This window comes from Galeopterus variegatus, unplaced genomic scaffold (assembly GCF_000696425.1).
Source record: "Galeopterus variegatus unplaced genomic scaffold, G_variegatus-3.0.2 Scaffold3066, whole genome shotgun sequence".
Taxonomy (NCBI): Eukaryota; Metazoa; Chordata; class Mammalia; order Dermoptera; family Cynocephalidae; genus Galeopterus; species Galeopterus variegatus.
Window position 1 is genome coordinate 172,433 of NW_007729177.1, and position 12,974 is coordinate 185,406.

Below are 12,974 nucleotides of genomic sequence, written 5' to 3' on the forward strand. Positions count from 1 at the left end.
CCGAGGGTTCGGATCCCACATACAGACTGGTTCCCGCTCACTGGCTGAGCGAGGCGCGGGGGCAACACCGAGGGTTGCGATCCCGTTGCCGGTCCCGGTCCGGTACGGGGGCGACACTGAGGGTTGCGATCCGTTGCCGGACATGGAAAAAGAAAAAAAAAAAAAAAAAAAGAAGAAGTCATTCAGACTTAAGTATGAATGTGTCATTTAGTAGTTGAAGCCAGTGTTAGATATTTCGTTTCCCTTTGTCTTCATTGCATGTGATAGGCATAAGTTTAAATTGCCATTGAGATCAGAGTGTTTTATATTTAAAATCAGAGAACCATCTCCCAACCCATTATTTGAAAGCAGATTTAATGTAAGACCAAATTAATCAGGATAGGAGAGTGCAAGAAGTTAAGGCAAAAAAGAAAATAATCCCATTGTAAATCTGTAAAAGTATTCTACACAGTGCTCTTAGCTTGTTATAGCTTATTACACAGTTGTTGACTATAGGTAATCAAGTTGGAGTGGTAAGAAGGAAGCCTCCTATTTTCTATTACAGAAATAAAGCAGGTATATCATATGTCCAAGGGATATATCTCATTTTTTTGTTCTATAAACAGGAAGCACAGTCCTATGCAGATGACAATAGTTTATTATTCATGGAGACATCAGCTAAAACATCAATGAATGTAAATGAAATATTCATGGCAATAGGTAAGATTAATATCTTTATTCAAATGATAAACATTGGCAAAACAAGTGTGGAATATGTTTGACTCTTTTTTTAAAAAATTTCATGGATTTTTTTTCCTTTTTCTTTAATGATTATATACTTTTCTAGGTCCCTTCCACCAAGTGATACTTTTTTAGTAATATTGTAAAATTTGAAAGATTATTACCTATTAGATTGTAATACTGTAAGTTAAGTTTCTTCCCAGTGAGTTAAGGCCGGAATTTGACCTGATAGTTCAAGCAGATAGATTTTCCTCCAGAGGTGTCACTGAGAAATTTGGGTAAATACATGTGGTTTTTTGTTTGTTTTCGTTTGGGTGGCTGGCCTGTACAGGGATCCAGACCCTTGACCTTGGTATTGTAACCAACTGAGCTAACCAGCCAGCCCCTCATGTTTTTCTGTTAGGTTTAAACACATACCAATATTTTTTTAATGCAACATGTAGGCATAATGAGATTTCTTTCTCACTAATCAATGACTTGATCTTTGTCCTGAACAGAGCACAATTTTTGTTCTTCAAGTTCTTTTTGAGTCAGATTATTGATAAATGTAATTCATAAAAGTATATGATACATAAGTATACAGATTGACAAATTATTTTAATGTAAACACTGTAATTGGAGTAGTAATAAGCCTCCTTTTTTCTGTAACAAACATAAAGATATTTCTATTGGCCCTAACCTCTTTCCAGTAATTTTAAGGTATAGGTTCTACCTGAAGGGTCTAACTTGGTAGCTCTCACAGTTTCCTGCCTTCACAGTTTTCATGTGCCCAGCACTCTGATCATCCCATGATATCTTTTATTATATAGCAGTGGTTCTTAACTGGGATGTCACAATCCTAAACCCAAATAAGAAATACTCTAAAATTGAACTCATACAAATTAACAATAGCTAAATCTGAGGCTAATGAAAACCTAGTAAAAGCTGTGTGTACTCTTACATTATTTTTCACTAGGTAACAGTTTACTGGTGGCTCATTTGAAATGGAAAACAGTTGCCTATCTGTTGTGTACAATATTTTCCTGAAAATCTCAGGCTTGCAGTTTGCTAGGGAAATACTGGCACAGTTATGAAGGATTGTGGGACAATATGCTTTTTTAAAAAAAAAAAAAATTGGACAGACTACAATCAGAACCACATCTGAAAAGTTAGGAACAGGAGACAATAAGTTCCCCAAATCAGAGTGAAATTTAAAACTTTCTTATGGTTTAAGACTGTACCAAATGGGTTTTAATTTGTATCTTTTATTCAGATGTGCTAATAAGGTAATTTTTCAGTCAAGAAATAGCCTACATGTGGTGCTGATAACACTGAGGTCAAGGGTTTGGATCCCCATACTGGCCAGCCACCAGAAAAAAGAAAGAAAATAGCCTATATATTTGAGGTTTTTTGGTCTTTTGTATTTTTTTTTTTTTTTCCTGAAATTACAATTTTTTTCCTTGAAAGAAATCCCAAGTGTAAGTAGAATTGTGGCCTTTCCATTTTCTTCATGATTTAAATTTAGTAATAACATGGTGATTATTTCAAAATCTCACTCAGATCTAATTACAGAAAGCCTTTGGAGAAGTTTGCTAAGGGGAGAAATGATGGCTTAATCCAGAACCTGACTTGGTATTAATTATTATACAGTTTATAATGGTAGCTGGTTCTCTCCCCCAGGGTGCCAGAGTTCAGCACATAGAGGGCTTTGCTTGTGAATACATCTGACTGGAAACTTACTATCATATTACCATTCATTCTGCCATCTTTAGAGCCGTTACTAGAGAAGTGGCCCAAATGAAGACTTTTTTCCCAAATTCGAATGCTCCTGGCTCCCAGACCCATTGCCCAGCTCAGCATCTAGGATTCTAAAACTAATTAATGCTGATGTGGAATATGTAGAACAAATAAGGGATAAATGATTCGCAATGCAATTAGGCATTCAAGCTTTGAAGTAGAGCACATTCAACTTCTGAGTAACCCTGAGTAAGGGCTGTGGTAAAGTAGTAGTCCATCCCCAAGGTTGATTGATAGAGACCATTGTGTCCAGTTACCCTTAAAATCAGTATTCATATACATATTTAATATTACTACCTCCCCCACCCTCAAAAAATTAGTCTAGCACATCAATAAGCAAGTCCATTTATATTAGGCATAGCTACTGGTGAATCAAGATAGGGTTCTTTATCAGCCCATAGGAGAGGAACTGTGGATATTTGAAGGTTGAAGGTTGTGGAAGCCAGGAAGGAAATAGATGTGATTGTTCATAATTCTGAGTGATAATCAGGCAGCACAGTAGAGGACAAGTTTTGTTGGGGTGCTGGTACTAATCATATTTGTTTGTATCCTGACTTGTTCCAAAAAGCGTTTGTGGCAATCCAGAGAGAACATTGATAGGTGAACTTCCTGATAAACTTATTGGCTGGCCATCATGTTTATTCACTTAGATTTTCTTTAAATAATAGAAGTATTAATGATTATGAAATAAAATACAACTTTTCTGGTATTAAGGGGATCTATGTAAAGAATTATTATAGCTCTAGTCAATTTTAAGTTTTGTGTGTCTACAACTGGTCCCCATCTATCCCTCCCTGAATAGAACTCCCCAGAAATTAAACACCCTTAGGACAGCACCCAATTTTTTGACATTTAATAGATATTCAATAAACATTTGAAAGGAATGAACATAGGTTATGTGATACTTTGGCTGGTACCCTAATGGGAAAGAAAGCTTATAAATAAGCAGACAAAAGTAATTTTAATATAAATATTCTAATTGTCTTTATCTTGGTAATTTATCTCTCAGCTAAAAAGTTGCCAAAGAATGAACCACAGAATCCAGGAGGAAATTCTTGCAGAGGAAGAGGAGTAGACCTTACTGAACCCACACAACCAACCAGGAGTCAGTGTTGTAGTAACTAAATCTCCAGTTTGAACTAGCTGGAATATTCTTCTGCTTCCTAAATGTTATAACAGTGGAATTGGAGCATTTAACCAGCCCAGTGTGACTTCCAAAAAGAAGAGACTTATGATAAGAGTCAAGTTTCTAATACAGAATTATTTTAAGTGTTTTGAACTTAATTTTTAATAACATGCATGTGTCCCTCTGACTAATGTTTCAGCAATAGAAAGGGAAAATGAGAATTACAAGTATGTGTGTACTTGTTTTATTGGAAGATTAGGAGGAATTGTTTCTCATCACTAGGGATATAGACAAATGACCCACAGTTAACCAGCCAGTTTCTCCAAACTGGTACATATTAGTCATCTGTGGGAAAGATCTGGAACTTATTAATTTGGACTCTTCAAAATGTTCGTTTTTTAAAAGGAGATTCTAAAGATTATGCTTAGCTCTCAGTATTCAGGCAAATAAATGGTAATTTCCCCTGGTATCTATAAAGTATACATTCCACATTTTAATAAATGAACTACAAGAAAACAGTCCCCACATCTCCAGGGGGGAAACGGATATTAATAGCATCTAAATTATAGCCACTTCTGGTATTTTTTTAATGGGATAAGAAAGTCAAATGTAACACCATCTTGTTTTCGGAATATGAAAACTAACTGATAAATGCATCTTAATGGATGGTGTTTCCATCAAACGTGAACTCTTCAACAAAAATGAAACAAACCCAGGTGTCTGTGATTTCCTTTTAATCACTGCTGGCCATTACATAGGTTTTGTTGGGGGGCAGGGAAGGGGCTTTTGTTCCCTTTGGACATAATATAGTCAGTGCACTAACAATTATGTACATTCAAACTTGATTATTTTAAATTCAGTCTTCAGCTGTACTGTATATAGGGTACTGCATTGTAGTCTCCATATGTTTATTACTTTTCTGTAATATTTAAGTGTTGCTTAAAAGTATACAAAATGTACAGTTACTAAAACAGCTAATTATTTTGTTTTCTCCTCCTTTGAAAGGAAGGGGCATCAGTTGTTCTTTCATGGCTAGAACCATAATAAACAATGTACCTGTAATTTGTAACAGAAGTATTGCAATATGTTAGTAACAATCTTGCAGCCTAGTTTTCCAAAGTTCATTTTATTTTGATCAGTTCAGTAACTTGCACTAATTATTTTAGGTATTTTCATTATATGAAATCTACCATGTGTCAGAGATGATTTAATCTATTTAAGTGTTGAACTGCTAGCAGAACTTGTACATTTACAGTAATTCAGAATTAGTAAGGAAAACAGTTCACCAGTGTTTAGTTTTATATTGAGGTGCTCAGGTTGGAATAAAGTGGTATAAAAAGCAAGTATTGTTTTTTCTCTCTTTTTTTGTTCTTGAAGCAGTGAACATATATTAATTTTATATAGCCAGATATCTGCTTTTATGTTTTCCTTGCTACATTCTTAAAAATTATTTGCATGGAATTGATGAACCATCCTATCATCTAGCTCATTGAAAAATTGTCTTTGTGGTATAATATATTGGTGTTCTGGATAATTGTAACTTTATTTTTATGACAAAAACTGATATTCAGTTCCATTGAGAAATATTACCATAACTGTAATGTTGTCTCTAGAGCCAGCCTCTAAAGCAGCATTTACAAGTTCATGGCTAACATACTCAGCTGCACCTTCATAGAAGTTCTTAGTGCATGATGGTTCATTTTCACTTGTTGGCACATCATCTGCAGTAGTCCATCTATCAGTTTCTCTCTTACTGCAACATTCATGATTAGTCATTTCTGATAGAAATGTTTCTACATTTTCAGGGTTATAAGTGCAACATTCAGAATATTTTGGATCAGACAAATTTTGCTTTGAATTTGTAGTTGACACACGTTCTTTAGATTCAGGTTTATACTGAAACAATACGTGGATATTATTTTCGGATTGAGTAACGTTTGGTTCACTGATTGAAAAACACAGGGGCCCTTTGGATGATGATTTGTTTTGCATGATAGAAAAGTATGTTTCTTTATACATTTGAAACGTCGTCATTGCCAGTGCAATGACTTCCTTTTTATCCAAAACTTCCCAAAGTCCATTAGTAGCTAATATAAGGAATTGACATAAGTCATCTATAGGGACAGAAATGGTTTGAGGTGCTGGGATAATGAATTTTTTGATTTTAAGATTTCCATGAAATCCAAGTCCTCGTGTGGTTTTTATTTGCCCTTCTAGGAGTCCATATTGTTCATTTGAACTAATTACTGCTCCGTTCTGAAGTACTCTTCTTCTTTCGTTTATGTTTCGCGTAGTATGTTCTTTGGTTAGGCAAAAACCTTTTCCATTTCTGCATAAGACTGCTTGCACATTACCTAAAAGATTATTTTTAAAAAAAATTATTCTAGAGATTAATAACCATTTATATCAAAGTATGCTGTTAGCTTTACTAATTATGTGTTTCAATGCTAAATAGAAAACAGACCATGTAAAAATATAAAATGTGTAATATTGATATCGTGACTGGATAATTTACAGTAATTTAGATTTCAAGTTGGGAGGCCAATTTAGTCCTCGCTAAGCAACTTTTAGTGTTTAACATACTGCACTTAGTATTAAAATAAAACTACAGACAATAAAAGATAACTTCTAAATTTTTTTATGAAACAGCTTTAGAATATTTATTTTGGAGAGTCAAGAGTTGAGATCTTTTATAATCAACATATATATATATATATATATATATAGCAGATATTTTAAATGTTTAAATAAATGTTTTTTCAATTAAAACCAAACTTTGAGTTTGACAATTTTCTAACTGGTAAAAATTAAAACCTAAACATACTTAGGTCATGGGTGATGCAAAAATTAGAATGCCACTATTAATGTCAGTCTTACTAGGTTCCTGTAATGTGTGGTTTAAAAAATTAATTGGTCCTGTGAAGAAAAAATATGTATTAATGTATTAAATGGATAATAGCCAACATTAAATTAAACCCTTTGGTTGAAAACTTAAATCTTTAAAGTTGGTTGTATGTTGTTCATGGTTCAGATGAACCTGTGGATATGTACTTCATTGAAATGTTAAGATCTAAACATGCTGTGAACATTTTGAGGGATGGTTGTATTACTAAAACTTTTTTTTGTTTATTAAAAAATAGAATTTTTTGAGTTAGGAAAAAATGGATTTTTCCCATTTTTAGGAACATAATTATATATTCAAGCATAGGCAATAGTTTTTTTTGATACAGAACTTTTTTATAAAAAGTTCTAAATTGTTTAAAGATGGGATTAGTGCTGTTTGAATATTATAATGCACTTGAGAATTAAAATTCCAGGAATAGGGCCGACCCCGTGGCTCACTCGGGAGAGTGCGGTGCTGGGAGCACAGCGGTGCTCCCACCCTGGGTTCGGATCCTATATAGGGATGGCCGGTGCGCTCACTGGCTGAGCGCGGTGCGGGCGACACCAAGCCAAGGGTTACGATCCCCTTACCAGTCAAAAAAAAAAAAAAAAAAATTCCAGGAATAGTATACCAAATTTACTTTAGATAAAATATTCTGGTTTTAGCCATGTCAGAATTTTGTTGCTTGCAGGGCCCCCAGTTTTTTAGGTAGAAAAATTTAGGCTTATGTAGCTGAGGTCCATGCAACTAGTAGGACTGGACAGAAAGCCTAGGTTGATGTAGCGTTAGTGTCAGGTATAGACAGAGAGTACTGGCTCACTTACTTAGTGGAAATTATTAATATCTGAGCTATTTGGTACCAAAAGATGATGTATATAAAAAGTATTTTGGAAACCTGACTACTATATAAATGACAGCTCATAAAACTATATGACTTCTCATTTCTTTATACTTTGGTTCTTATTGTTTTGTATTTTTACTGCTGCTTATTTTACTTAGATTCAGCAGAAAGTAAATCTGTAAAGTAATTCTTGACTTTGGCTGGGTTGTAAATTCTTACTGTATCAGCAAAGCAGCATGTAATGGTATTTTACATGCCAACTGGGTAAGCTGAATTATTACATTAGGAGGACATATGGTTCAATACCTCTTTTAAATTAGAAAAAAATTTACATGTGTACATAAACAGATACTCTTCTATTTACAATGGAGTTAATGTCCCAATAAACCCATCATTAAGTCAAAATGCATTTAATACCTCGATAAACTCATTGTAAAGTCAAAAACTCGTAAGTTGAATCATCTTAAGTGGGAGACTGTCTGTACATATGAATAGTGTAACCAAAGCTCTGAAAACATGGGACATAATTTGGCTGAAAATAGTCAAAGCTATTGACTTTCTAAATGTCTATTTGCATGTGGTGAGCCAAAGCCCATTCAGCAAAAGGAAAAAGCATTATTTTCCTGCTATATTATTTTAAAAGAATTTAAAACAAATATGAACTTACAATGGAAGGAAGTATGATAAAAAGATATTATGATTTTAATTGCCTCTGCAGAGAGCTTGGTAAATGTAGCCTTACGCACTATTTGCGCGCACACACACTAGGGAGAAGGAAATGCTATTTTGGCTCATTTTACTACTATGAGCATCCCTTGAGTTTAGCACAATAAAATTTTCTAGAAGGAACATTAAATCCTGATTATAGCTCTTAACTCTACCATCAGATTGCTGTCTGACTTTGAGCAAGTTACTTAATTGACAGTTCATTTGTCCTGTGAAAAGGACATCCTTCCCCTGTGTGGATGGTGCATGAAGGAAAGAAAGTGAAGGAGAAGAGGTAGCTGGTGTTTCTCAACTATTCGTGCATGTAACCTAGGAGGTAAAGGATAAATAAGATTCAGGCTCTGAAAGAGTACTAATGGAACAGACATTTTAAAAATTGGATTTAGAGAGTCAATGGTTTTGTTTCTTGAACATGGAGTTGAATATGCTGTCAGCTATAAGTGGGGTTATTGAAGTCAAGTGACTACATTAACTTGAAAGGTAGAATAGGGTGATGAACAAAGGCCCCATGAAGATGGGTAGTTGGAGGAAGATTTTAAAATATCACTGTTCATGTGCATATAGTCTGGAGAATTGAAGAGAGAAGAGCAAGTCTTTGATAGTTTGAAAGCGGACAGACTAAAGAAAGATTCCTGTAACAGCTCTTTGGAGGAAATGAGAACTAATAACCAAGCAGTGAACCAAGCAGCGAACACAAAAATTTTAATCTGAGCATAAATAAGAATTCAAATTCCTAGATGTGAAGTTACCAGCTTTGGTAGTTGGAGAGATTGTGCTCTTCAGAAAATGTTATCAGAATAAAAATGGTATAAGTTTACTGGAAGAGCACATCTCTAGGGACAGTAATCTTGGGGATTAAAAAGAGCTGCTTTGAGATGAAGCTCAAGCCTTTTTAGGGTGACATGTGTAGTCAGGTAGAGTGTTTCTTATGCAGAGGGCAGTGATATACCTGCCTCCTGCAATTACTAGGTTATCTCCAACTTGTGTGAAAAGGAAGAGTCCAGTAAACTTCAGGATGAACTCTAGAATCTGAAGCAGGGAATTCTAGATCTGAGTGGGCAAGATCAAGATATTTCTTAGTGGGCCGGCCCGGTGGTGCACTGGAGAGTGCGCCGCTTGGGAGCGCGGCGGCGCTCCTGCTGAGGGTTCGGATCCCATGTGGAGACCGGTTCCCGCTCACTGGCTGAGCGCGGTGTGGGCGCAACACCAAGGGTTGTGATCCCGTTGCCGGTCCCCGGTACGGGCGCGACACCGAGGGTTGTGATCCCGTTACCGGTCAGTAAAAAAGACAAAAAGGAAAAAAAAAAAGATATTTCTTAGATAAAGCCAGGAATCTTACTTAGTGTTAATGAAAACAGGAACGTTTTAAGAAACTTTACAATGAAAGGGAAAGAAGAACAGAAATTTCATGTGGTGATAAGAAAAACATATCTAGGATACACAAGATTGCCCTGGCAAAATAAAGATGGGTGGCATAGAAGAAACAGCATGGAGAAGTGGAAAGGCTTAGGAGCCTGACACACTTAGACTTTAATCCCAACTTTGTGTCCTTCATTAAGAGTTCTTCACCTGCAAATTTCTTTTTAACCCAAAATGTGTTTATTGGGATGGTTTCCCACTCATCTTGATTCAGGGTGCTTTTAGTGCTGCTTCCTGAAGGAACATCCTTCTGTAAGCCTTGCTTTTCCTCCTGTGTGCTGGCAGAGGACAGCGGAACAATACACAAAACTGTTGGTTCATGGCTAAAGACTGGTGAGTTTATAGCATCCTGGGCATTTTGCATCCAGGAAGTAGGAATTAGGGCTCTGCACCAGGCTCTTCTTGTGTTTCCTCTTGTCCTCTTCTGGAGAGGGATGGAGATCTTTTGTGAGAGGCCATGTTCTTGTGGGGAGGTCTTCAGCGGTGGAAAGACTACAGTGTTATTTGTCAAGGTTATTGTGAGGATTCAAGAAGGTAATTTAATAGGTAGACATTCAATAAAAGTTATTTTGTGTTCCAAGAAGGAGAAAACAAGCACAGAGAGGCTGTCCAAAAGAAATTGAGGGGAAAAAACAAATGTTTCATTTTAGACCTGTTTATTAAAAAAAATAATCATGAGAAAATCTTTATAAAGTAGAATTGCAGGCTCAAGAGTGAGGTAGTGGTCACTGGGAACTCGGGGAAAGAGTAAATAGTTATTGGGGAAAGGAAAAGGAGCAATTGGAAAAGAGCATTAATAAACTAAAAGTGCATGCAAATAAGATTAGGGAAACAACCTATATCCAGATTTTCAAGGCTCTAATTTTAGAAAAAGGTTGAATTATTTTAATTGTATGCATGGATATCAGCTTTGTGACTCTTCCTACTAACAGTTAGTATAAGAGAGCCTTACTGCTGTGGAGTTAGTTTTCATCGGATGTTTAAGAGATCCTTGTGTTTGTTTTGCAAGATGTATCATTATGAAATATGATCATTGTACATCATACATTGCTTACTATTGTACCCCTAAAGCCTAATATTTTACACATGCATCTCAACTGTTTGTGAAATATTTGTTGAATGTTCTAAGTCAGATTTGCATACATGTGAGGTTCCCCCCCAAAAAATAATGGAGAGGGGGAAAGGAAGTTATATAAAAGGTTAGCGTTATTTAAAAATATAGTTTCTTTCCCACACAAAATGAGGGAGATTCTGGTGTTAAACTGGGTTTTAGGGGAAAAGGATAGGGCTGGCAGTATTTTTTTTTAATAAATTATTAAAACAGTGTAAGTCGGCAGAAGTTTCCACATCTGTAGAAACAATTACGTCGACAGGAAAATCAAATGAAATTAAATGACATCTGCAGATACAATGTCAGTGATGAACAAAGAAATAGAGGGCCACATAGGAATGAAGACACACCCTAAAAACAGAAAGCTGATAGTGTTCCTTTGAATGAACTGGACTTCTAGTCTAAAAGACTTGAGTCCTGGCTCACTCCCTAGTTATGTAACTTTATATAATGCTTTGAGCCTAAATCTTCTTACGTATTAAAAATGTGATTATTCTTACCTCACAGATTTTGAGGATTAGATGAAGTGAGTCACTTTGCAAATTTGAGAAGAAGAGAAAAAAGGGGACTTGAAATGGCCACCAATTTAAAAATTGTGGATAGGGGGCCGAGGGCCTTGGCCATGCCTACCTGGCACCTGAAACTAGCCTAGTGACGACCACTGAGCTGCCACAGGAAGTCCCCTGGGCTCCCAAGCTGGGGCAGTGGGGGAGTAAGAGCTTCAGCCAGACCCCTCTGACATCTGCACCCAACCCAACAATGACCAGCCCATCACTGGAAGTCCCCTGGTCTCCCATGCAGGAATGAGGGGGGTGCCAGAATCCTCAATCCTGCCCCTCCTCCTTCCTCCTCCCACACTATTTCCTTCCCCTTTCCCCTCTCCCCCGCCCCCCAACTGCTCTGCAACATCATAGAATATTAAAAAAAAATAGTAATTGTAATAAATAAATAAACTTAAAAAATAAAAATTGTGGATAATAGAGAGGTATGGGTAAAATGCCTGGTCTCTGAATCTAGTGTGAGTTCATGGAACAGAAAGCTAGGACACTATGAAATAAAAGTAGTTTATGGGACCTCATTAAAAGGAATTATTAAGAACAAATATACAATCTGAACATAAAGATAATGAAATAGCACACACGCTAAACACTCAAATATTAAAAAGAAGCACTAATGGGCCAGTCTGAATCTTGGATTGACCCACTGAGAACAAGTATCAGATAATATACTACTAAATATTCCTTGATGAGCTGGCAGGAAAGTACAAAATTCTCACATCGAGAAAGTAATAATTGAATTGCAGACTATGCCAAGAGCAAAAACCTGCTTTTACCTGAGATCATATATTGAGCTGAATAGATGTACATTGAATTTTCATAGGGTTGTGGAACAGGAGACAAAACCTAAAGCTTGTTGAAGGTGGGGAAGACTAAATCACTGTCCTCAACAAAGGTAGGACCCCAAATGACCATGCCATCACTGAAACAGTAAACCAAAAATAAGCCTATATCCCTTACAACCACCCAGACTGCAAAAAAATCGACTATCTCAAATTATGATGCTGAACAGAGAAAGAGAAAATAAAGGAAGCCATAAAGAATTTGGAACCACCAACCTTCATGTATTTATAGTCTGAAAACCTCAATGGATTATTTAATTCATATCGATGGTATTAACAGGCAGACACTAGGCAGGAGCGAATGCAGTACTCTCTAAATGATGCAGCCCTCAAATAACTTCCCAAAACAAATTCTAGAGAATTTCTCTTTCCCCTGGCCAAGATACAATAACAGTGACTGAGGAGACAGACCTGAGAATCTGGAGAAGCCAAGGCAGCTAGAGTTTACCTAGAATCGAATACCTGAGAGAAGAGAGCTGCACAGAGAATTCCAGAGATCTTCAGAGGGTTCTTCTCAAGTGTTCACCAGGGTACTGATCAATGTGTTTGTGTGAGAAAAACTCCACAACATGGGAGAAAGAATAATTTGAAAAGGATTAGAAGGAACATTGGCCAGAACTCACACAGGTCTGGCAACCATGCCTATTCCTTCCAGCCAGACTGGAAATGCACATAATTTATGAGTCATTGGGTAGCATAATTAGAATGGTCTTACCTCAGTAGTGGAGAATAATTAGACTAACTTGGGCACTGCTCCAGACCTGCCTAACAAATAATAAAAGGAAGATCTGAAAGGATCACACTGTTTCCAAATAATTTTATCCCAGAACAAAGCTGAAAAGATATGCCCAGATATCTCCACATCCTAACTCCTGGAACCTGTGAATGTGATCTTATTTGGGGGGGGGGGGGGGGGGGGGGGGGGAAGGTCTTTATAGTTGTAATTAAGTTAAAGATCTTGAAATGACATCA

The 12,974-nt window shown here is 36.4% G+C and overlaps 2 protein-coding genes across 2 annotated transcripts in view; one reads left to right on the forward strand and one right to left on the reverse strand.

Annotated features, from left to right (window-relative positions):
* Positions 1-4,965, forward strand: part of RAB5A (RAB5A, member RAS oncogene family) — a 30,712-nt gene extending 25,747 nt beyond the window's left edge. The window contains exons 5-6 of the mRNA XM_008583853.1: positions 606-699; positions 3,506-4,965. Coding sequence (XP_008582075.1) covers positions 606-699; positions 3,506-3,621 — 210 coding nt within the window. The 3' untranslated portion in view covers positions 3,622-4,965. The remainder of the gene's footprint in view (positions 1-605; positions 700-3,505) is intronic.
* Positions 4,966-5,056: 91 nt separating this feature from the next.
* The window catches only part of PP2D1 (protein phosphatase 2C-like domain containing 1), a 26,294-nt gene continuing 18,376 nt past the window's right edge, over positions 5,057-12,974 (reverse strand). The window contains 1 exon segment of the mRNA XM_008583854.1: positions 5,057-5,976. Within this exon segment, the coding sequence (XP_008582076.1) occupies positions 5,171-5,976 (806 nt within the window). The 3' untranslated portion in view covers positions 5,057-5,170.